The sequence below is a fragment of the Drechmeria coniospora genome, chromosome 03, assembly GCF_001625195.1.
Source record: "Drechmeria coniospora strain ARSEF 6962 chromosome 03, whole genome shotgun sequence".
Taxonomy (NCBI): Eukaryota; Fungi; Ascomycota; class Sordariomycetes; order Hypocreales; family Ophiocordycipitaceae; genus Drechmeria; species Drechmeria coniospora.
The window spans coordinates 2,058,607-2,079,618 of record NC_054391.1 but is presented as its reverse complement, the minus strand read 5'-3'; the positions used below and the strand labels follow the sequence as shown (position 1 = coordinate 2,079,618).

The 21,012-nt window shown below is 53.5% G+C and overlaps 6 protein-coding genes across 6 annotated transcripts; 2 read left to right on the top strand and 4 right to left on the bottom strand.

The window, feature by feature from the left end:
• Positions 1-197: 197 nt before the first annotated feature.
• DCS_06438 (uncharacterized protein) lies at positions 198-1,040 on the bottom strand (the record flags this gene model as incomplete). The annotated part of the gene is made up of 1 exon (XM_040803728.1): positions 198-1,040. One exon carries the CDS (start codon positions 1,038-1,040, stop codon positions 198-200), a length of 843 nt encoding a protein of 280 aa, XP_040653832.1.
• A 3,685-nt stretch (positions 1,041-4,725) lies between these two features.
• Positions 4,726-5,400, top strand: DCS_06437 (translation machinery-associated protein 20; the record flags this gene model as incomplete). Its single annotated transcript, XM_040803727.1, has 1 exon — positions 4,726-5,400. The coding sequence occupies one exon, from the start codon at positions 4,726-4,728 to the stop codon at positions 5,398-5,400; it is 675 nt and encodes a 224-aa protein (XP_040653831.1).
• Positions 5,401-6,764: 1,364 nt separating this feature from the next.
• On the bottom strand, positions 6,765-8,179 carry DCS_06436 (uncharacterized protein; the record flags this gene model as incomplete). Its single annotated transcript, XM_040803726.1, has 4 exons — positions 6,765-7,677; positions 7,737-7,795; positions 7,862-8,020; positions 8,105-8,179. The coding sequence occupies 4 exons, from the start codon at positions 8,177-8,179 to the stop codon at positions 6,765-6,767; spliced, it is 1,206 nt and encodes a 401-aa protein (XP_040653830.1).
• A 2,140-nt stretch (positions 8,180-10,319) lies between these two features.
• Positions 10,320-11,315, bottom strand: DCS_06435 (uncharacterized protein; the record flags this gene model as incomplete). The annotated part of the gene is made up of 1 exon (XM_040803725.1): positions 10,320-11,315. The coding sequence occupies one exon, from the start codon at positions 11,313-11,315 to the stop codon at positions 10,320-10,322; it is 996 nt and encodes a 331-aa protein (XP_040653829.1).
• Positions 11,316-12,648: 1,333 nt separating this feature from the next.
• On the bottom strand, positions 12,649-13,834 carry DCS_06434 (uncharacterized protein; the record flags this gene model as incomplete). Its single annotated transcript, XM_040803724.1, has 4 exons — positions 12,649-13,056; positions 13,162-13,241; positions 13,323-13,416; positions 13,496-13,834. 4 exons carry the CDS (start codon positions 13,832-13,834, stop codon positions 12,649-12,651), a joined length of 921 nt encoding a protein of 306 aa, XP_040653828.1.
• Positions 13,835-16,842: 3,008 nt separating this feature from the next.
• DCS_06433 (uncharacterized protein) lies at positions 16,843-19,159 on the top strand (the record flags this gene model as incomplete). The annotated part of the gene is made up of 2 exons (XM_040803723.1): positions 16,843-18,202; positions 18,258-19,159. 2 exons carry the CDS (start codon positions 16,843-16,845, stop codon positions 19,157-19,159), a joined length of 2,262 nt encoding a protein of 753 aa, XP_040653827.1.
• Positions 19,160-21,012: the final 1,853 nt, after the last annotated feature.

Here is a 21,012-nt window from a genome sequence, read left to right as displayed (position 1 = left end):
CTGCAAATGTGGCCCATGTATTCAATATCATCGGCGCTATGCGTATGCTACATTTACAATATCCTCCTCCTGCGGTGCATCCCAAACTCTGCCGACGCATGGTCCCGTTCAGACATGTCTCCGTCGCAGTTGCCGTGCGATGCTGGCTAAACTCTTGCATGGCCGTCGGAAGAATTCTAGACGGCGCGAACCGTCCCCTAGTGCGCTTGGTCCATGAAGGGATTCGGGCTTCCCGGAGCGCCATCGCGCTGCATGTGCTGTTGTTCCTGCATCAACGGGGCGCGGGACTCCTGATGGTGCTTCTTGGTGGCTGCGCGGGCGAGCGCGACAGCCTCCGCCTTGGCCGCCATGCTCTTCTGGTTACGACGATCGCGGCAGCAAAGGAAGGTGAGTGAGCCGAGGCCGACGACGATGATGACGGCAAACACGATGGCGATGATGATGCCGCCCGTTTCGAGATTGTTGTGCAGGACCATGCAGATGTCCTCGTTGTTGACCCCGATGGTGCACTTGAGACCCGGGGCGCACTCGCTCCTGGCCACCTGGGTGGGCGTGCACGTCTGCGTCTTCTGCACCCCGTCCGCGGTGGTCAAGAGGCAGGTGGTGGTGTCAATGGTCGAGGTCGTGAAGCATTCTGCGCCGTGGAGCTTGGTCGGGGCCGGCGTGGCGGTGTCTCGCCTCAGGAACTCGGCGAGCTCGACCGTCTCCGACACCTGAGAGCGCAGGTCCAGTGCTAGGTACCGCCTGCGAAGGTCGCCACCTTGAGGGAGACGGTCACAGCGCCGAGAAATTGCCTCCGCCTCGACGGCGGCCTCGTCTTCGGAGCATCCGGCGTCAAGGAAGCAGCTTTGAATGTCGTCGGGAGCGGTGCCAGTGAGGCCGGCAAGGCAGCTGGCGAGCACGGAGCGGTCGGCGCAGTCGGCGGTGAGCGACGATGAGTGTAGGGAGAGACAATCGTGGCGGACGATACCGGCGAGGGAGGATGGCAAGTCGCAAAGGAGGAGAAGGGTGGCGGCGAGCGAGAAGCGAACGGGCGACATGTTGGGCGAAACAATCGAGCGGCCCCAATGTATGGATGGGGAGCTTCAAGAGCGTCGCGTGTTTGGCAGAAGGGCCACGGCGCGAGACGAAGCTCAGCTCGGCTCTGCAATGAGACGGCGATGCTGGTCCTTTGTGGCCCCTGAGGAGGAAGAGCAAGACTTGGCTTGAGGCGAGCAGAGAACAGCAATCGATGACGATGGATGGGTATGAGCAGGAGGAAAGAAATGGGAATGGAAGCAAGCACAAGAGGGACAGCTGGTGAGCGGTGTCTGGTCAGCCTGGTCCCCGAAAAGGAGTAGGCGCATTCAGGTACATTTGCTGGGGACCTGTATTATGATGATATTAAGTTCTAGCGCCCTATCCAGTACCTGGTACGTTCTAGTGCAAGCATCTGTTTGGCCATGTACTGTAAGTACTCACTTGGCCATGTACTGTTAAGTACTTGCATTTTAGGTTTGTGTACTCTGTACTCCGTGCTGTACCTACTCCGTACTGTACATACTCCGTACTATGTACTTAGGTATTTGCGTGTCGGTGAGCATGTACCTACACAGTACAGTACTCAGTACGGAGCAGTTGCACACCTACTAGTACATGTACACTTAAAAAAAAACTGGTTACCTCGTACTGTAGTCCAAGTAATATTTACTACTGTTAAAGTACTTGGGTGCTGCATACCAACAGTACTTGTGCAAAGTGCTTACAGTGCATAGTACTGTTTTCTGAGCTTGATGGCAGGAATTGTTCCGAAGTCCTCCGTACTCCGACGTCCCATGCGCAAGCACTCCACAGCCAGCGCTGACCCATTTTTAGAGGGTTTTGGGGGAGGGCGGGGGGGGGGGGGGGCGCCTCGCGACTTTGGCTGAGGCGGCTGAAGCTGTTAGGTGCGCAGTGACGACGTACCCCGTTCTTGTACTTATTGGGTACCTACATGTAATAGTAAGTATTACCTGTACGGAGTACTCCGTAGCAGGAAGGTTAATACACCTGCAAACGCAAGTACGCTGAAGCCCCTGTTTCTTGGATATTTGTGCTGTCGAACCAGCCTAATGATTCACCAGTACTGACAGACACCACATCTCACGAAATCCGAGCACCATGTCCAACCAACAATGATGTGCCGCTTCCCTAATTGGTCGCTTCTTCATCTGCTACTGCATTATTACATCAACGGACGATGTTGGTGGGTAGGCAGTAGTGTGCTAGGTGGCTGGCCATGTTCTTGAAGAACTGCGACAGATGAAGCAAAAGAGAAGTAGTTTGTTCCCACGGTATCCTCACTTCGTACAGAGCGCTGGAGCTCGTATCCAGGACCCATTTTTGGTTATGAGTAATACTATTGATGCAGCATCTACTCCGTAATATTGCACGAAAGGCCGCTGCGCAAATCTGCCAAAGCTTATTTCCATTACTCTGGTACGGACTGTAGCGTACAAATACAAGCTTCCATGTGCTGGTATGAGAACCGGCGTAACGCTTTTGCACCAACATTCTGTTCCACCTTTCAATGGAGTAGCTCATGTACATGCACTGTACAGCAAGTACTGTATTACGCGTGGCGGAGTACAGAGTACTTGCAGGTGCTGTAAGTACCTAGTATTACTTAGTGCAGTCTGCGCCACGCCACTCGGCCAAAGGAATGGCATGGCGGCAAATTCCTGGCGGAAGGGCAATGGCAGAGGCTGAGGCAGTGCTGGGTCTGCAGTTTGCGCAGCCCCTTTGGCTTCCGTTTTGATTTTGATTTATTTTTGGCAATTATTGAGCTGCTCACCTGGCCCTAGCAGGGGTCGATGTGATTGACTGGATGGATACTACGAGAACATCAATGAGCACGACTGGTGCCACAGCTGGTTGCCCCACGGTCAGTCACGTCGGCTGCCAGGTATTACCAACTTACTTACAAGTACTTACCTACCTAAGTAATACTTGGGTACGGAGTACTCCGTGCGCTGTACAGCACAGTACATGTGAACATCTGGACGGCGAAAATACCCTATACCGATAGCACATAACACACCAACAAGTACAGAACGGAGAATACCTACCAACCTCAACACATGTCATGTAAATGTTGAACATGATCATAATAATACCCGCAAGGAAGCATGAAGTACGTACCTATACAGCAGGTTGTACGGAGGACTTGGGTAATCAATCGAGTCCATGCCGAGTGATTCAGATACCTCCTGATACTCACTAGTACTTGGAGTAACGCGTACTCCGTACTGTACTTGTAGTAATAATATTGATGTACAGTATGCGTTGGGAACTGAGCCATTTGAGCCACGACTGTATCAAGTACGAACAAGTTGGACCACTACCACCTGTACAATCATTTGCTTGTGAAATAAAACACGGCAATACTCGTACCATCTAACATGAACTGCGCCTACTGGGATCGTGCGGTTCCATCTCGCCGCGTGGATTATTCGGATGGTACTCATGAGAGCAACGCCAGATGTTGGACTGCACGTGAGTCGACGTCATCATCGAGAAGCCACCTTGAGCCGATCGACCCTCAACCGCTTTCTCCTTCTTTCTCTCCTCTGCGCACGAGTAGACAAGATCCCTCTGTACCCGCAACGCCCGTCTTCATTCCGCTTCTTCTCTTCTCCGCACCACCCATCCGCCAGCTTGCCTCATATCGGCGCCACGATGCCCTTGGAAACCCCTCTCTCGACGCAGGAATGGGAAAAGAAGCTCGTCGGCAAGAGGCTGCACGAAACCGACTCGGACGAAAAGGTACCGGCCTACTCCAACCCTCCTTGTCCCCCTTTCGCCGCGTCTGTTACATCTGACCGTCTTGGCCTGCACTGACCAAACGGCGCAGTCATTTTGCAATGGCGACCTGCCCGCCGTCCACCGCATCATCTACCCTGGACAGTTGATCAAGAAGGACCATGACGAGAACCGGCTCAACGTTTACATGAACTCGGAAGGCTTGGTGACCCATATTCTGTACGGGTAGATGGGTAGATACGCCGGCGGAGACTGCTGGCTGGCCGGGAGACGGCTTGACAGGCACTTCGACACGGCCAACCATTGCTTACCGAACAGAATTGTAAGCACCGGATAGTAACATAAGTATGCTGCAAAATGGGCACCATGTATCTATCTGGCAATACCCTATACAGGTACGGCAACGGCTGTCTCGACCAGGTGGTGATCCGTTGAAAGGTGTCATATGGTCCCAAGACATGCTTGCATTGCCGACCCGTGTGCTAAAACCACCGGAACAGGTCATGGCTACTTCCGTAATAGCAATGCTGCCATGCATGAGCCCTGCCTCGTGCATTCTCGTCGTGTAAAGCACGCATTCCCTTGGTGGGCTTCAGTGATGGTTGGTGCCTGCAAAGCAAAGGGGCACTCTGGAGCTTGGTAGGAGTTGGTACGGCGGGGTGTGCTGTAGTTGTGCTGTAGGTACCGCTGTCAGTATCCGATTTAGGCATTGATATTAATATTAGTTGGTGTTCATACCAAACAGAGTACCGACCCCGCCATCGCCAATCCATCACCAACCACCAACCACCAACCGCGGGGCAGCTTTGCTCGGTCTCTCATCAACTTTTTCCCCTCCAACAACCGACCCATCGCCAGCCCCAACGTCTTGTCCATCAGGACCAGCATCCCTCCTTGTCGGCCGCCCTTTCAAGAAGCGCCCAAAATGTTTAAAAAGGAGTGAGGATGCCCGCGCAGTCAGATCAATGCTCGGCAGCTCGCCTTGCTTCCGTCTCGTTCGCTGCTGACCGAGCTCGCCGCAGCATTCAAGCCGCCCCCAAGCAGAAGCTCAAGTCTTCGGTCCAGCGCTCCCTCCGACAGTCGCTCCTCTCGACCTACCCGCTCCTCACACCGCACATTGACGAGATTCTGCCGAAAAAGGCCTCGCTCTCGAGCATGAAGCTGCCCGACCGCAACACCCTCTACGTCCTCGACGCCGAACCGCTCTTCTACCAGCAGGACACGGCCGTGCTCATCCCCCACCTGCGTCTCGTCCACCGTTTCCCCCAGGGCTTCCCCACGATTCGTATCGATCGCGGCGCCATCCGCTTCGTCCTCTCGGGCGCCACCCTCATGGCCCCAGGCCTAACTTCCAAAGGCGGCCGACTACCGATCGAAGGTGCACTGAAGCAGCTCCCGGAGGGACAGGAGATGGATCAGCGCGTCGACGATGACGGTAGGTGGAGTCGCGAGCTGGCCAAGGGGGAACCGGTCGTGATCATGGCCGAGGGCAAGGAAGAGGCCTGCGCTGTCGGCACCCTCGTCGTCGGCACGGACGAGGTCAAGGCAAAGGGCAAAGGGCCCGTCGTCGAGGATGCACACTTCCTGGGAGATGGCCTCTGGAATCTTGGCAAGGAGTGATGGCCATGACCGCTGCACTCATTCATGGATGAGCAAACGACGAACACGACGACGACGACGAGGGCACCGAAGTTAACACAGTCAGTACAAACAGCACCATTTGCATGCACGGAGACTTGAATCTGGGACCGCAAATAATGCATGACAACGAGAACGGCGTATCGATGTAAGAAAGACGCGGTCCAACAGCAGAGACTGCGACGTATTGCCCTACTCCTAAAGTTCAGCTCGCCTCGGGGTCGCCCATGGACCCGTTGCCATCATTCGTACAGTTGGCATTCGGCTGTACCTATAGACATTTCCAGCTTGCTGCAAAGTTTCTGCCGTGCAAAATTACCCGAGTTCATTCTGACGAATACAGAGGTAGCGCTTGCGAGGTCAGCGGAGGAGGGCGCCGGGCCAGAACCGACACTTTGTACATGCTGCCATACCTCATTCTAATCGACCTTGTCATTCCATGCTTGCTTTTAAATCTCTGCTACGCCGATGATTGTGTTGCAAAGGCGTTGCGTCACTTTGGAAGGCCTTGTATCGAACGGCTCGGCTGTAGATGTTGCACGTTGATGCCTATCAGGATACAGCACACTGCAAGCCCAGACTATAGTGTCCAAGAGTTGACACATAAGCAACGCACAATGACAGGCTCCTCTAGACGAGCCCTCCACACGGTCCCGCTCTAACCCGCTGCATTTGCATCGAATATCCTTTGCACATCTTGCAACCCGTCTCACCAGATATCAACATCGGCCAGTACGAATGTCGCAAAGAAAATACAAGTACCAGTGCCCATGTTCCGGTGAAGCTACAGGAGGAAAATAAGCTCTCTGATGAGTATGAACAATCCTTGTTGTGATATGGCCTCGATCTTTATGCTATTCTCAGCTGATGCTGGTTACCTCAATAATCACCAACATACATTTGTACGTCGCCAACGTTTCTCATGACTCCTTTCTTGGCATTTCATCTACCCGTGAGAATTCATCATCAAGGTTACCGACGCCAACGACTGGTCTACACGGCAATTCAAGAAGAATGTGCCGATTCAACTTTGGCCCAGCCCATATGGAACACTATTTCATGTCGATTTTGGCTTGGGACAAACTTCAAAACGTTTTTTTAGGTTACCGAACGTTATAGAATCATCCAAACTAACCTGTGTGACCAAGGAAGCTAGAGGAATAGCGAGCATGCAACCGCGAAAGCTCGGCCAATGTACTTGTATGGTGTTGTAACGACGCGAGATATTCAACAATTGCTCCGTGTCAGATGCTCCTTTGCCCGAATATTACGCCTCTGATTTTCAGGCCAATGTGCTTCCAACAGCATGCTCAATCAAAAGCCTGTGGGGAGCGCACACGAAATTGTCACTTTCTCGCCAAAGCGTAACCTACACTTGGCCAGTGACTAGGGACCGTGCAAAACCGACCGTGAGCCAGCTGGTTTGCGTCGTCGTCAGCAATAGTGCGAGCATCCACTTCCCAGACCTTCGAATTCAGCGGATAACGCTCGTTCTTGTCTCCCGGGAGATGCTTGAGCGAGACCGGATAACCCCGATAGAAGGAGGGAGGTCTAATGCCGATGCTTCTGCAGATAGGCAGTAGTGGCTGTTCTCGAAAGTAGCCACACTCCCAGAAATCCAGACTCAGCATGTACTGCTGGGAGACGGCAGTGAATGATTCTTCCGAGGTCATGTATGAATGCCGTTCATTGTCGATCGTTTCGACAGAATAGACGAAATCTTTGTCAAGGCCTGTCAATATTCCTACCCATAGTTCTTTTGGCACGACGAGAGAGACCAGAAGTGGCAACTCAAACGCAGCCAGAACATTTTCGGTAAAGGGACAGCCAAAGACAAGCTTCCAAGCGCGGTAGAGCTCTTGGGAGCGAAATATGAAGTAACTTTCATCCATGACGGCTTCACCGTCGACGGCATTCTTTCTCACACCGAACGGGTGGTAACGAAGGATTCGGTGCTGGATGTAACGCCATATGGTGAACCGCAGTTTCGTAATGACGATTGAAAGTCCCCACTGGATGGCGAGCTGAAGTGCAGATACCAGCCGAGGAAGGTTAATTGTCGGCTCCGTGCCGGCGAGGCCATCGACAGAAGCCATGGAGGCGACAAGCACGGCGAATACCGAACGACGTACGCCTGGGATATTCCATCCATCGACAGGCCGTGGCAACGACAGGAGGCGGCGAAAAAATCGGAACTGCAAAAGCAGCTGTATTCTCACGTGAAAACTGCCTCCATCACAACGGAGAACTTCCATGGTGCTGAACGACGCCATTAGTTCACGAATAGCCAGCCGACGGGGCCTGGTGCTGATTCCTACCTATAATCGAAAGTGTGATCGTAGTTGTATTCAGGCATGACTTTAGGGCGATAGTTTTCCTGTATAACAGACGTTACAAACTGAAAAAGAAAAAGGTCAAACGTGGCTGTCGAGTGAGTACTGACGGAACCTGAAAGGTTGTAGATGTTGGTATCGGAATCCGAGTCATCGAAGAAGGAATCAAGATTGTCGATAATATGATCTGCGCGGATTGCAGAAGGGTTTCCAGTGTCAAGGGAGCCAACTAGTTGCGATTTGGCTTTGTAGACTATCATGCTCGCATCCTGTATTGTCTGTGAACATGGGTTTCCGCAACTGCCGGAGCATGAGGAACCAAACACCGACAGGGTGAGGCATTCTGTACTTACGTCAGAAGGACACTGCAAAACCCTCTCGTCGTCACCAACAAGGCCATCAATGTGACGTGGCTGTTTTCCATCCATGTTGAAATCTTGCATAAAACAGCAGTACTGAAAGTAATGAACAACCTCGAAGCAGGATCGATCTCCAGAGAAGAAGCTCATGCGTGTGTCGACAGGCGAAGGAAACAGGCGAATAGCGGAGAGTTGAGGGCCCCTTTTATAGTTGTTGCCGTTTCATGGCAAAACAGGGCCACGCAATTCATCCAAAGCCATATGTGAGCAACTGTACGTCTGTGACTGCATGGTGGAGCCGGCATCTCTATCGAGAATCACATCCGGCACCTATATCAGCGAGGCCGCCGACAGGAGGCGTAGGTCTCATGGTGGGCGGTGTCAGTGAATGAAGTTTACATATCTATCCGAGATGGCACCGTATTTTATACAGTTATTCACTCATCGATGTGTCCATTGTATGCGAAGTGATGAGTATTGTTTCTTGGCGAGAGCGGTGTTGAGAGCGAACCCCTGACGGATCAGTGAAACGGCAGAACGTCAAATACCTATGAAGATATTCAAAGAAGAGTACTCTAGGAAGCAAAATTTTACGCCCACATTGTTTTATCTTTGTGGGTGACGCGTTGATTACGGAGGCAAGGGACATGGGGTCGGCGGTTGGTCCGTTTGCTTCGCGTCCCGGGCAGCCAGTCATTCGCGAGCAGGTAACCCCCCGCCTTCTTTGCTGAAAGTTTTCTTCTACTTGAATGTTGAAAGTTCCTTGAATATTGCTCTAATCTCTTGAGTCAAGATTTTGGTTGTTATCACTTGTTGCTTTCAAAGCCGAGTCTCTGGCACCGCCACAGCGTTACTGAGTGTTGAGGAGTTTTCAAACGTCCGCCACTATGCTATGGGAGATTCAACTATGGCTGGTACTTGGAATTTCTTCGAGGTGATGCTATCCAAACTGGCATTTGAGCTGACAAGAAGAGCATCTGGACAGGTGCATCTCACCCGTGTGCCACAACTTCCAAGGCTAGTCACGATAAATCTGCGAGGAACGGTCACGACGAGCAAATACTCATATGTGACGAACAGGCTTGCTTCGGGTAATTATTAACATAATAATGATCGATATAATACACAAAGCGTTGCACTCCGATCAGGGATCAAGCTCGATGCTGCGAAAACAACAGTTTATCGGCGCCATAAACGGTTTTTGATTTGTGTTCTATTCCGACCGTCAACAGATCGACAGCGGATTAATCTTGCCGATTCTCTACTTCGTACCCTTTGCGAGATCGAACTTTGTTCAGTTCGACACCAGGATGTCCAGACACTGGTGGCGATGTCGCTCAACCCCCTGCCCGAGCGACTTCGACTTGTCGGCTGTTGACAAAACAAATCAATGATTTTATAAAAAATACTGAACCAATTCACGCCCCCGAACCCCCTCAAATCGAAACTTGCAGGCTAGACATCCTCGAGAACGATGTCCCTCATTGCCTTGCTATGGCAGGACCAATACAAGATGGGTCGAGGGGGGTTTGTGCATTTTCGGAATCGATCACCCGATGGGCTTGTTCCAGAACATATCCCTCTGATTCTCTTACATTTCCTACAATAGTATGTCGCAAATTCGTCGCGTTAAGATTTGGGAGGTCCATTCTCATCCAAATTAACCTGAGTTTCCGTTGGCTGGTGTCGAGTGCGCAATAGTTGAGTTACTTCCATCTCTGCCCAATACAACTTCTGAGTCCGAATACCACTGCCTGTTCTGATGATTCCAATATGCATGCTACACTATCAAGCATATGCGTGCCGAGTTCTTTCTCCAGTAGATGGCTTGTCCACATTCCGACACACATATGTATTAGCAAATCAGTTGCCTGGAGCCTGGATTTCTAATCTAAAGCATAATCTGCTGGCGTTGTCTTGGTGTAAATCCTCGTCGATAGATTACCGACGCCCCTTCTGCCAGGAAGCTCCTCCAGGAACATTTCCTATCGTGCCCTGACTGAATAGTGTACCACTGGATATCGTCGAGGGCCATGATATTTCGGGCATCTGTCAGGGCTAAAGTACAAGGAAGGAGGAGGGGAGGCAGTGCAAGGGTCAGAGTGTGGGACTCAGTCATGTTCGATAATAGTTCCTGATAATAGTTCCTGATAATGTTTGCTATCTAGACCAAACAGCGGCAGCTTTGTCTATGAAAAATAGCTTGTAACTAACCCAGGGCGGGTGCCTCCTCAAGAACCATGATGTGATTAGATACTGGAACAGTTTGCTGTACAAAAGCATCGCGGCGATGATTGAATTCGGCCTCGGCGTTGAACCTCGTCAGCGCCTCCTTCGTGATGGCCTCTCTCGTTGTCTTCTGCTCTGCGAACCGTCCCTCTTTTCGACACTGCACGTGGAAATCGTCAAACCATTTCCGGAATGCTGGCCTCCCCTTCATGCGTCTGCGGTCGTTGGATGTTCGTATCTTTCGATCTTCGGCGCCCGCCTCAGCTCCACCGCCCCTGCCAACGTCTCCGTTTAGAGAGGGAGGCGGCACCCACATCATGCGACAGCAAGAGACATACTCGTACATTGCCTCGAGACTATCGAATGGCTGATTCCAGCACTCGCCGGTGGGAAGTCCGAGGAACTCGATGACATCGTCCGGTTCCGAAGTGAGGAATACCTTGGCCAGCTTCCTGTTTTTCTTTTCAATCTCGGGCACACGCAGCCAGAGGGCGGTTTCGTCTATCGTCAGACCGTAGGGTCTGATGGTGGAGCCCAAGATGTTCCATACATCACCATGGGCGTGTTTGAAGAGCATCCAGTTCATCTCGTCAAGGGTGCCGAAAATGCGGACATCGACCTGGACATGCCTTTCCTCGGTGGTGGCACCGTCGGCAGGATCCGAGATCGATGCCGGCCAAGGTAGTGCGTAGTTTGAAAAGCTCGTTTCGCTGAGCAAGCTTTGCACGGCGCCAAGAGCGTTGCCGATCACTTCCAAGCTTCGGAGGAGCGTCTGGTCGTCATGTTTTGGTCGAGCCAGCATAATATCGACATCACCGAAATCGTCCTTGGCTGGGCCGTGAACAGGTGTCGCAACGCAGTCGTAGAGTTCCTTCAGCCTCTCGTGGCAACTAGCCTTGACCTTCTCGTACACAGGCTTTGGCATGCGAGGGGTGCTGAGAGGATGACTGCCCGAGCTAAAAGCCGAACCACCCATGAGGTGCGGCCAGGATGTGCAGGTGGAGAGCGCTGGAGAGAGCACGGCTGTCCGATCTGGTCGTTGGTAGAAGGAGATAGGAAGCTCTCTCCGAGCACCTAGGCTGGGACGGGAGCGAAATCTGTGTTAATACTGCGTGCTGGTGCTAATGCTGACGGAGTCTCGACGTGCGAGACGCGGGAGCATCAAAGGAGACGAGGTGTGATGCTGATGTTGGACTATTGGACCCTTCCGTCGTCAGGCCCTCATCAGAGAAGGGGAGCGCTCGAGCGTTGCAGATGGAGGAGGATGTGCTTGCGAGAGAGCTATCCACGCTGGGAGTATGTGTATTCCAAACGACGAATGGATATCAAACTGCGGTTGTCGGAAAGTTGCACGATAATGGATATGAGCTGTAGGGAGGATACCGCGAAAGGAGGGACCGAACCGAATCGACCGCTCGTGCAAGATGCCCAAGGACGAACCGACAGTCGCAGCTCGTGATAAATGCCGGCACGGATTATCAGGCACAAGGCTGCGGTGGCGCATTCGAAAATCCCCGTGAGCTGGCTTGGGTTGCTAGATGTGTTTTCGTGAATGATGATGGGATTATGTTGGGAGCGAAGGAGGTTCTGTTGAATGCAAGACGGATGATGCGTGTGACGTGGACCGCTTGCGGGTGCCAGTCAGGGCCTATACAGCTGCTCGCATGTTTAGTGCGTCATTGCAGGCGTGTTGGCCCTCCTACAGACCTGAAGGCTCGTAGCACACGGTACCAACAGGGAACTAATACTGTGCTGGTACCTTCAAGCACGTCGTAGTTTGACCAAGCTAAACAAAGGTCGAACACGCAACAATAACCGATTGACCATCTCCGTCGGCACGGGTCAGAAAGCCTTTGGTGTTTACCTTCAGGAGCAAGAGGCTCAGGCAGAAGGATGGGGAGAAACGGTTGGCTCTTCCTTGAATGCCTTGTTTGAGCATGCTGCGATGACTAGAATCGTGGGCTCCTCACAGAGATGCCGCATGGAACGACGGATGCCCAAAGAATGCCACCACTCCTTGACTCCCCAAGCATCTGTTCCTCAACAACGGCAAGAAAACACGACACAAGGATCCACAATGCGCTGACCAGCTCCGCGCGAACGACAGGACGGTGCTGGAGACCCGTTGAAGAAGTATGGAATGACGGCGATGGCGGGTGAAGGGAAGCAGAATACAGCGGCAGCGAATCCAATCCATATGCAGACGAGTATATGTGTACGTATGTGATGTTGTCCACATCACATACGTATCGCCTACTCTTGACGATGAGAATGTAGATAGAAATACATGTTGCGTCTCCATAAATGCTTTACAAGATTTGGAAGGAAGCCATCATCATCATCGGCAGAGCCAGGTAAAGGGCGTGACCAAGGGTAAGTCCCGCCGCAGCACCTGCGACCGGCTTGGTGGGCGTGGCACTGGCACCCGTGACCGTGGTCGCGTTGGTGTGGGTGGCGGAGCTGGTGGCGGGGCTGATGGTGGCGGAGCTGGTGGCGGCCGTTGCCGTCGCCGTCGAGGTGGCTGACGCCTTCGCGAAGCTGTCGTACTTTTGGACGACAAACTTGACAATCTCCTTGTCGTACTTTTCAAAATATTCGCTGTGGACCTCTTTGACATCGCCATGGTCACAGTACCTGTCACCCTTGTCGCAGTAGGAGACGAGGCGGTCGGCATAGACGTTGCACTGCTCAACACTTGCTCGGACGCGTGGGAAAATCTGTCAAGGTTCCCGTCAGCGGGCGTTGGGGTCAAGACGACGACGGGGATTCGGTATTCGGGATCCGGGCGAGGCGGGGACGAGGTCAGGAGAGGGGGAGCGTACGCCGTTGTTGGTGCTAGTTCCCTTGTCGTAGGTGACGTTGGCGATGTGGGTTGGGTCGCCAAAGAGGACGACGGCGACGACTGTACGCTTGTCAGTACACAATACACGACGTTACGGCTGCCTCGACGGTCACGCCGTGTTGCGTATTGGGATAGTCTTACCGTGATCCTCGACGAGCTTCTGAGGGAGAGCGGTTATGTTGTTCAAGGGCTCTCCTGAGCCGCCGCAGATGGAGTCGACGGTGATGTGAGCACCCTGTCCGTGCAGATCTGGTCAGCATAGGCCGCAGAGGTGTCGTCGCGCCGACGCTGCGTCATGGGAGAATGCTATTTACCTGCGAGTAGCCCATGATGACAATCTTGCTGTCGGGACAGGCCTTGACGTGCTCGTTGACGGCCTTTTGCAGGGCCTCGGCACCGGCCTTCAACGACTCGTCGTAGGATGGATCGACCAGGGTGGCCGGATAGTCGATCGGAACAACGGTCGAGCCCCGGATCTGGCTGGCGACGCTGTCGGCGACGGTGCCCGCGAGGCCGGTGCCCTTGTCTTCACCGGTGCCACGGGCGACCAAGATGCGCAGGCCCTTTTCGCAGCTGTCGCCGGGGGCGGCCGAGGGGGCTGCCGAGACCGAGCTGCCGGCGAGGGCGAGGGCGACAATGATGCGACCGCGCATGGTGACGGGGGAGGGGGGAGAAAGGTTTGGAAAAAGAAGATGAAGACGAGAAAAATCCAGGTAGATGTATATGTATGTGTACAAGGCAAGGCAAGGCAAGGCAAGGCAAGGCAATGCGTATGGGGTAAACCAAACACCGAACTCGAACCCGTACCAGAGGATTGCGCGCTTTCAACGAGTGACGAAGGGAGAGCAAAGGGGAGGAGGAAAGGAGCAAGTGCTCGTGGTGTACGGAGTAGTATTGGTGAGTATTAATATTATCAAGTACGGAGTACGGAGTAGGTGTACGGAGTATTATTACGGTGCAAGCACTGTACGGAGTACTGTAGCAAGTATTACCCTGTGGATGGGTTGGTGGTGGGTACCTATGGTGGTTGAGTGGGTGGAGGAACTGGTGGTGGACGATGGATCTGCTTGTACGAAGTACCAAGTACCAGCCTAGGTAAGTACCTAGGTAAGTAAATCGAGTACAGTACGGAGTACACTTTACTTACAAGTAATGTAATTATCCTACTCCGCACAGGGACTCGTATAAGTCTACTTACATGTGGCGAGTACAAGCATGTACATGGGGTGAATGCAAAGTAAGTACAACTACTTGTACTTACTGTAAGTAGGAAGCACTTGATTGGGATATGGAGCAAGGACACTCAATACTTGCACTCTCTGTGCAGTGTTTCGCCCATCGGGCCGCCAAGTTCGGATCGTGCGCCGGCCGCAACGGCGCCACCCCGCCAGGCCATTCCGGTTGCACGTTAGTGTCATGTCTCGTCGGGTCAGGGGAGGCGCCAGGCGTTATCGACGAGGACCTTGACTTGTACAAATCGCTGGCGGGATCATGATATGCTGTACTGCGTAGTTGGTAACTTACTGTACTTGAGCGAACTTCTAATTGCACCTGTTAAATGCATGTAGTACTCCGTAGATGTACAATGTTGTTGCTTTCCAGTCAGTGTACTTGCATGTATAGTACTTGTACTCCGTACTTGCCTGCAAGTACATCCACTAGCTAGCTGTACTGTAGTTGTGACCGCCGGACTATGCCCAGCAGCTCCAAGTACTTGTACTGTAGGTATTAAGTACTCCGTAGTTACAGTTGTACTCCGTAGGTCTCGTCGTGTCCGTTGACCAGGTGCATCTCCACCGTGCACCCCATCCGACGAAGGATTATCGAATCATGGGAGCAGGGAATGCCGAATCTGCCCACCATCCCCGGATGAACAAACGGAAGCGATTCCGTTTTCTGTCCATTGCTCCGAAGTTGAGCGAGATGGCAGGTAAGTACATGTACTTTCACAAGTCGGAGGACAAGTACGGTAGGCTGACGAGAGTATGCGTACATTAAGTACATGTAGGTACTCCTCATAAGAGCGTTGCTGTATTATTACTCCGCACATGTAAGTAAATACAGTACCTACAGTACCTAGGTAGGGATACACCTACAACTAAGTACACTTAAACTGTACATCTATGCCAATGGCAGTACCCAACCCAAATACACGTGCTTACTTACATACAGCAAGTAAGTAGTACTCTAGGTGTACATGTACTTGGGTGTTCATGTAGAGTACAAGCAGGCCCTCGCAGTAGCAAGTGCATGTCCATACTCCGTACAGTAGTATTGATAGGTAATTACTTACAGCACAGTACTCGTACAATCCAGAAACCGCGCCAGAGCCTGCACGGCCCCGATTGGGTAGGCACGAACAACGACGTGCACACTAGTGCCGTGCGCCCGAGCCTCACAGAAAGTCTTGGGCGTCGCTATGCATGTTTTTATCGCTTCGTCTGTGTCATTGTAGCATTCATTTCCCGTGCAAGTACGGAGAACTTGGAATGTCTAGGAGTAGTCGTCCATCTGATTTGACTCACAAAGTGGATAGATATCACAGCACGGAGGAGCTAGATCATGCATGTACTTACAGTGGGTGAGCAAAAGTACATTTACAAGCAAGTAGAATAGGCCTACCCTACCTGTCACACTTCTCGACAAGGCACCAAGACAGATGATGATCCATGTGCTATACTTGGGCATCCATCAAGATGGAGTACTTAAGTATTTATTCCTCCGTACACCGATTACATGCTTACTCTGGTAACGGAGCATTTTGACTGATCTTGTACTTTTAGCTTTGTATCCGCCAACGCGGTGAGGAGTCATTCCCGCAGAGTGCTTGGGTGCCACTGTCACCTGAATGCCGTGTCCTGCAAGGATATGCCTGCTCTGTATGTTCACATCACCGCTTGCTTGTACTTAGTTTTCACCACCTGGGACTATGATGACTTTGCACGATCAAAAAGACCAGAACAACGTCTGCGGATGAGCAAGTGTTACCCGGTCATTGTCCGGTACGGTAGATGGACCAGGTCTGCAGTCACTTCCCAATAGGACCAGCCGTTGCGCAGGCTGCACCGTACTGCGCAAGGTCTCCGTTACGCACCTTGGCTGGATGGATAGATCGTGGCACTGGAGAGTCGAAGAATCGACAAGGAACCTACCGATAACTCTTACATCGACAGTAGGTACGTGCACGGAAGATGGCAGCCACATGACGATACTTCCTCGCCAAGATTGCTCTAGCAACTCCTAGAGCGAGATACTTGGCATTCTCGCCATGTTCTGGCACCATGCTTTGGTGGCGTTCCTACAGATCGATGGTGCCCGCGAGTGCTGATGACTACTCGTAGGTGCCAGACAGCACTAGTATCCATCGTAGGTAAAGTATGATTCACAAGTCCGCTTCTCCTCCACTCGCAGGCAGGCAAGCGGCAAGTTGAGTCATGAGGCGACGGGTATCGTGGGCCCCTTCGTTACTGCAGCCAACATGCAGGAACCGTTGAGAATGTTTCGGCTTGCCTCAGCCTGATTGGGTCTTCGACCCTCGATCCTCAAGTATGACCTCTGCGGATGGAGATGTTGTCAAGTATAAATTCACCAGGTCCTGCCTCGAACCGCCAGCACAATCGCAGAGCCGGAGCCAGAGACACGACAACACACAGAAACGACCATGGACTTCCGCAACATCCATCGCGAGCAAGTCTCCGACTTCGTCTGGAAGTGGCGCTGCAAATTCCTTCGCGGCGACGATGCGGGCCCCAAGAAGGCATCCGATCTCGACTCGGCCAGTGACGACGAGGATGCCAACGGCGCTGCCGGCACGTTCAGCAAGGACCCAACTTTCGGCACCGACGCCGCCGTCAAGACCATGTATGAGGGTCGCAACTCATCATGTGCAAACTACGAATGGGTCGATTACCCGCCCAAGCAGCTTTCCAGGACGGCCGCCCGCGTACAAGATCGCGTAGCCATCAAGGTGTACAAGGTCAAGGATCGCGACAAGCCTTGCATCGCCGGTCACTTCCCGCTCAAGCACCACCGCCTTGAAATCCAAAACGCCGGCTTGGTCGCGGCCCTGCAGCCTATCCTGAAGAAGGAAAATGTTCACCTCGACGTAAACTCGACGGCGACCTTCCATGAGCCCTTTCGGTCACTCTGGTTTTGCCATGGTGACATTGTCGAGCTGCACCAGTCCACCAACGCCTCCTCCCCCCTCAAGCCGTACCTCACCCTGTTTCTGCGTATCTTGGATGGCATTTTTTCCGACCTGCAAGCCAAGTGGAAGCATCTGCAGGCCAGCGGCCTCGTCGACTTCCACTCCGCCTGGGCCCTTTTCTCTCGGGGGTGTACCCTCTACAGCCATGGCCTGAACGCCGATTTTCTCGCCAAGGTGGAGGGAACCGAGTACGTCCGTGAAGAAAAGGCCCTTTCTCTCCAAATCAGGATCAAGACCTTGGTATTCGACGGTCAGCGTTTCGTCTGGCGGGCCACGCGGCTGGTCATAGACGAGTACGAGGGCAACAAACCCATCAAGGAACTGCAGCACCACCCCATATCCTTCCACCCGTCCGGCGACGACGTCACCGAGCGCCTCATTCAACGCGGTAAAAAGGTTCTGGACCTCCAGGGTCTACGTTACTGCTCATACAACGGCATCGCCATCCAGTCAGCCGGCAAGGAGGTCAGCAAGCACCTTGTCCAAGGCCGCATCCTCATCGACGTCTTCGGCTACAACAAGCATCACCTGGCTCAAGGCCGCCGGGAGAGGAAAGAGGCCCGGGCCTCGTGGTGCGACGAGTATCTCTTTGGCTCCTACTCCGATTCGGACTCGGTGTCCAGCTTGTCCTCATTCTCTAGCCTTTGCAACCTCGACGGCTCAAGCGAGCGGCGCCTGGCGGGCAGGCTCGATGGAAATCGGCCCAGCGAGTTCCAAATAGCAAAGAGCAAGAAGGAAATTATGCAGAGGGAGGAGGACCTTCAGTTCATGTCCGGCACCATCGGCGGCTTTGCCTTGAAGAATAAGCTCTGGGGTGAGTGCTTGCTCCGCTGACCGGCCTTGGCATGATTTGCTGACCTGGGTTACAGTCGAGTTCTACGTCGAAGAAATCGAGCCCATGGCGTGGAATGACACCGCCTTCTCCCACCTCGTATACGACTCGCAGCAGAAGGACCTCGTTCTGTCCTTTGTCGAGAACCACAAACCCGGACGGGATCGGCCGCAGCCTGGCTTGTCGGCCGACCCTGCCGCCCCGATGGACGATGTCATCGTCGGCAAGGGCCAGGGGCTCATCGTCCTCCTCTCCGGGCCTCCGGGCACGGGCAAGACGCTCACAGCCGAAGCCGTGGCCGACCAAGCGCACAAGCCGCTGTACTACCTGCAAGCCGAGGACCTCGGCCTCAACGCCGCGGCGCTGTGCGCGAACATTAAGCGTGTTTTTCAGATGGCGACTGAGTGGGACGCCGTCATCCTGCTCGACGAAGCCGACGTCTTTATGGCCGAGCGCAACCCCAACGACATCCACAGGAACGAGCTTGTGAGCATCTTCCTGCGCGAGCTAGAGTACTTTCGCGGCATCATCTTTCTCACGACAAACCTCTACAACACCATCGACACCGCCTTCCGCAGCCGGGTTAGCCTGCATCTGCTGTTCCACGCGCTCGACCGGAACGCTCGCGAGACAGTTTGGAGGAAGTTCCTCGACAGGCTTCCCGGGATGAGGAAGCATCCGGTTGCCGACGACGACGACGACGACGATGACGCCGAAACCAGACCGGCCGCGACATGGGTCCTCGATAATGGTGATATCCACCAGCTGAGCCTGTGGAGTCTCAACGGTCGTGAGATTAAGAATGCTGTGCGCATGGTCCACAGTTGGTGCCAACAAAAGGGATACACCATGACGCTCGAGAGGCTGGAGAGCGGCATCAGGGTGACGAACCCGCATGCGACCAAGTCGGTGGATACTGATGACAGCTTGTATGAGTAAAAACGCTTGGCGTCGAGAGGACTCTATTTGCACAGGCAAGGTGGAGAATCTGCACCTTGCCAATTCGTCATGGTCCATGGAATATGGGGCTTCCGAGGCGGAGCAGGACATTATCCGCTCGGGCACGCTCTATGGCGCTCATGGTTTGTTTCTTCCAAGAGCCTGCCTGCATGTCGCTGGTATTTTGGGCGTCGTTGCTGATGTATTGATATTGTTACCTTTCCATGAGTGGTGCATCGCTTCAGCAGGAACAATCGCTCAAGTAAAAAGTCGACGATTTGCACATAGATGTATGCCTCTTTTTTGCCCGCAAGCTTTGAAAATTGCATGATTGCACATTAATGATCCTTGTGGCCGTGCCCACTTTATGGCAGCATGTCGTCCAAGCTGTCTGCCGATACCTCGTGCGGCCTAGGTCTCTCGTCCGACCTCCGACCTTGTGCTGAAGTTCCGGGATGGCACTGCACTTATCGACCATGTTACGCGGCTTCCAAGTTCGACCTCACAATTCTGTACATGATGAAATGTCTCCGCAGCTTCATGACACGACAGGGTTGAGGAGACGATAAACGGCTTCATGATGCCTTCCAAGGAGAGAAGCCGTCAATGCCATCCACGAACTAAGCGGAGGATGTATTGGACCCCTACTGCCTCTATTCTCCTTGAGATGATCCAGCACGGGCAGGAACACGTATCCGGAGTGTGCAAGTGCTGGCAAATGGGCTTGAAAGGTCACCACAAGGGCCAAAGTATGGTCATGGTTGATTCAGGCGCCACAATTACTGGATGTGATTGGCCAACACATCCGTACCTGGTCGTTTTCATGATGAGGACATGCCCAAGTCTGGGATTCCAAGATTACGCGACAGACGCTCCCTCGTGTGGCAAGATCCAGATGACCATAGGGCCTCAGCCCGATTTTGGTAGTACCAGACCGTTGTTGACAGACCATTGTTGACAGACCAATTTGCTCACAACCTTGGCTTGTCTGCTCATCCTCCCCGCATGCTGCGGCGGACGGGATGATACATGATCATTACAACTCTGTGCCCATTCATGAATCCCGGCAAAAGGTTGGCGCTCCTGGCGCCGAGCGACAGACGCGCAGAGGGGAAGGCGGGTTGCAGTCCCAATGACGACTTGTCGGTTGCGAGCAAGGAGAGCTGGAGGCGACCCCGTCGCACGGTGCTGGCGTTGGCCATCACTTTTGGGGGCAGCAAGGAAGGAAGAAAGGTTACGAGGAGGGGAGGGGAGTCATCGCCGCTGTGAAGGTGTGGGGGGTGAGACACGACATGGTGTTGCGGACGGGCCGGGCGACAGAAAAGCGGGACAAGGCGAGAATCGTCGTTGTTCCTGAAAGGACACACAGGTAGGCAGAGAACCACGTGGAGGTTTGCAAGGCAGACCCATTATTGGCTTCGCGGTTGGTGATGAGCTTCGGTGCTAGTGTCGGGGGCCAGCATCTTGCGACGGCACGTTGTTGATGAAACGGACAAGTCATACGGCGCTCGCATGCATCGACGGAATGGATGCTACCTCTTGTGAGCAGCCTCCGTCGAGCTGGCGAGTAGGCGAGAGAGATGTAGCCACCAGGGTGCGTAATTGTGTCTTGGCATCAGCATGGCTGTCGAGGACCAACGTTGGTACCTGTGAGACACAACAGGGGATGGGGGGTCCGAAGAGAGACAGGACCGAAAGTCGTCGTGATGCGCGTGCACCCATCCAGAAAAGCAACGGCCGAGCAAGGCGACGAGGGCGGAGGAGCCGGGGTCGAACAGGAAGAAGGCAATGGCGCTCGTGGAGGAGGGTTCGTCGCGGCCGTTGGGTCTCGGCAGGCAGGCAAGGCAGCAAAG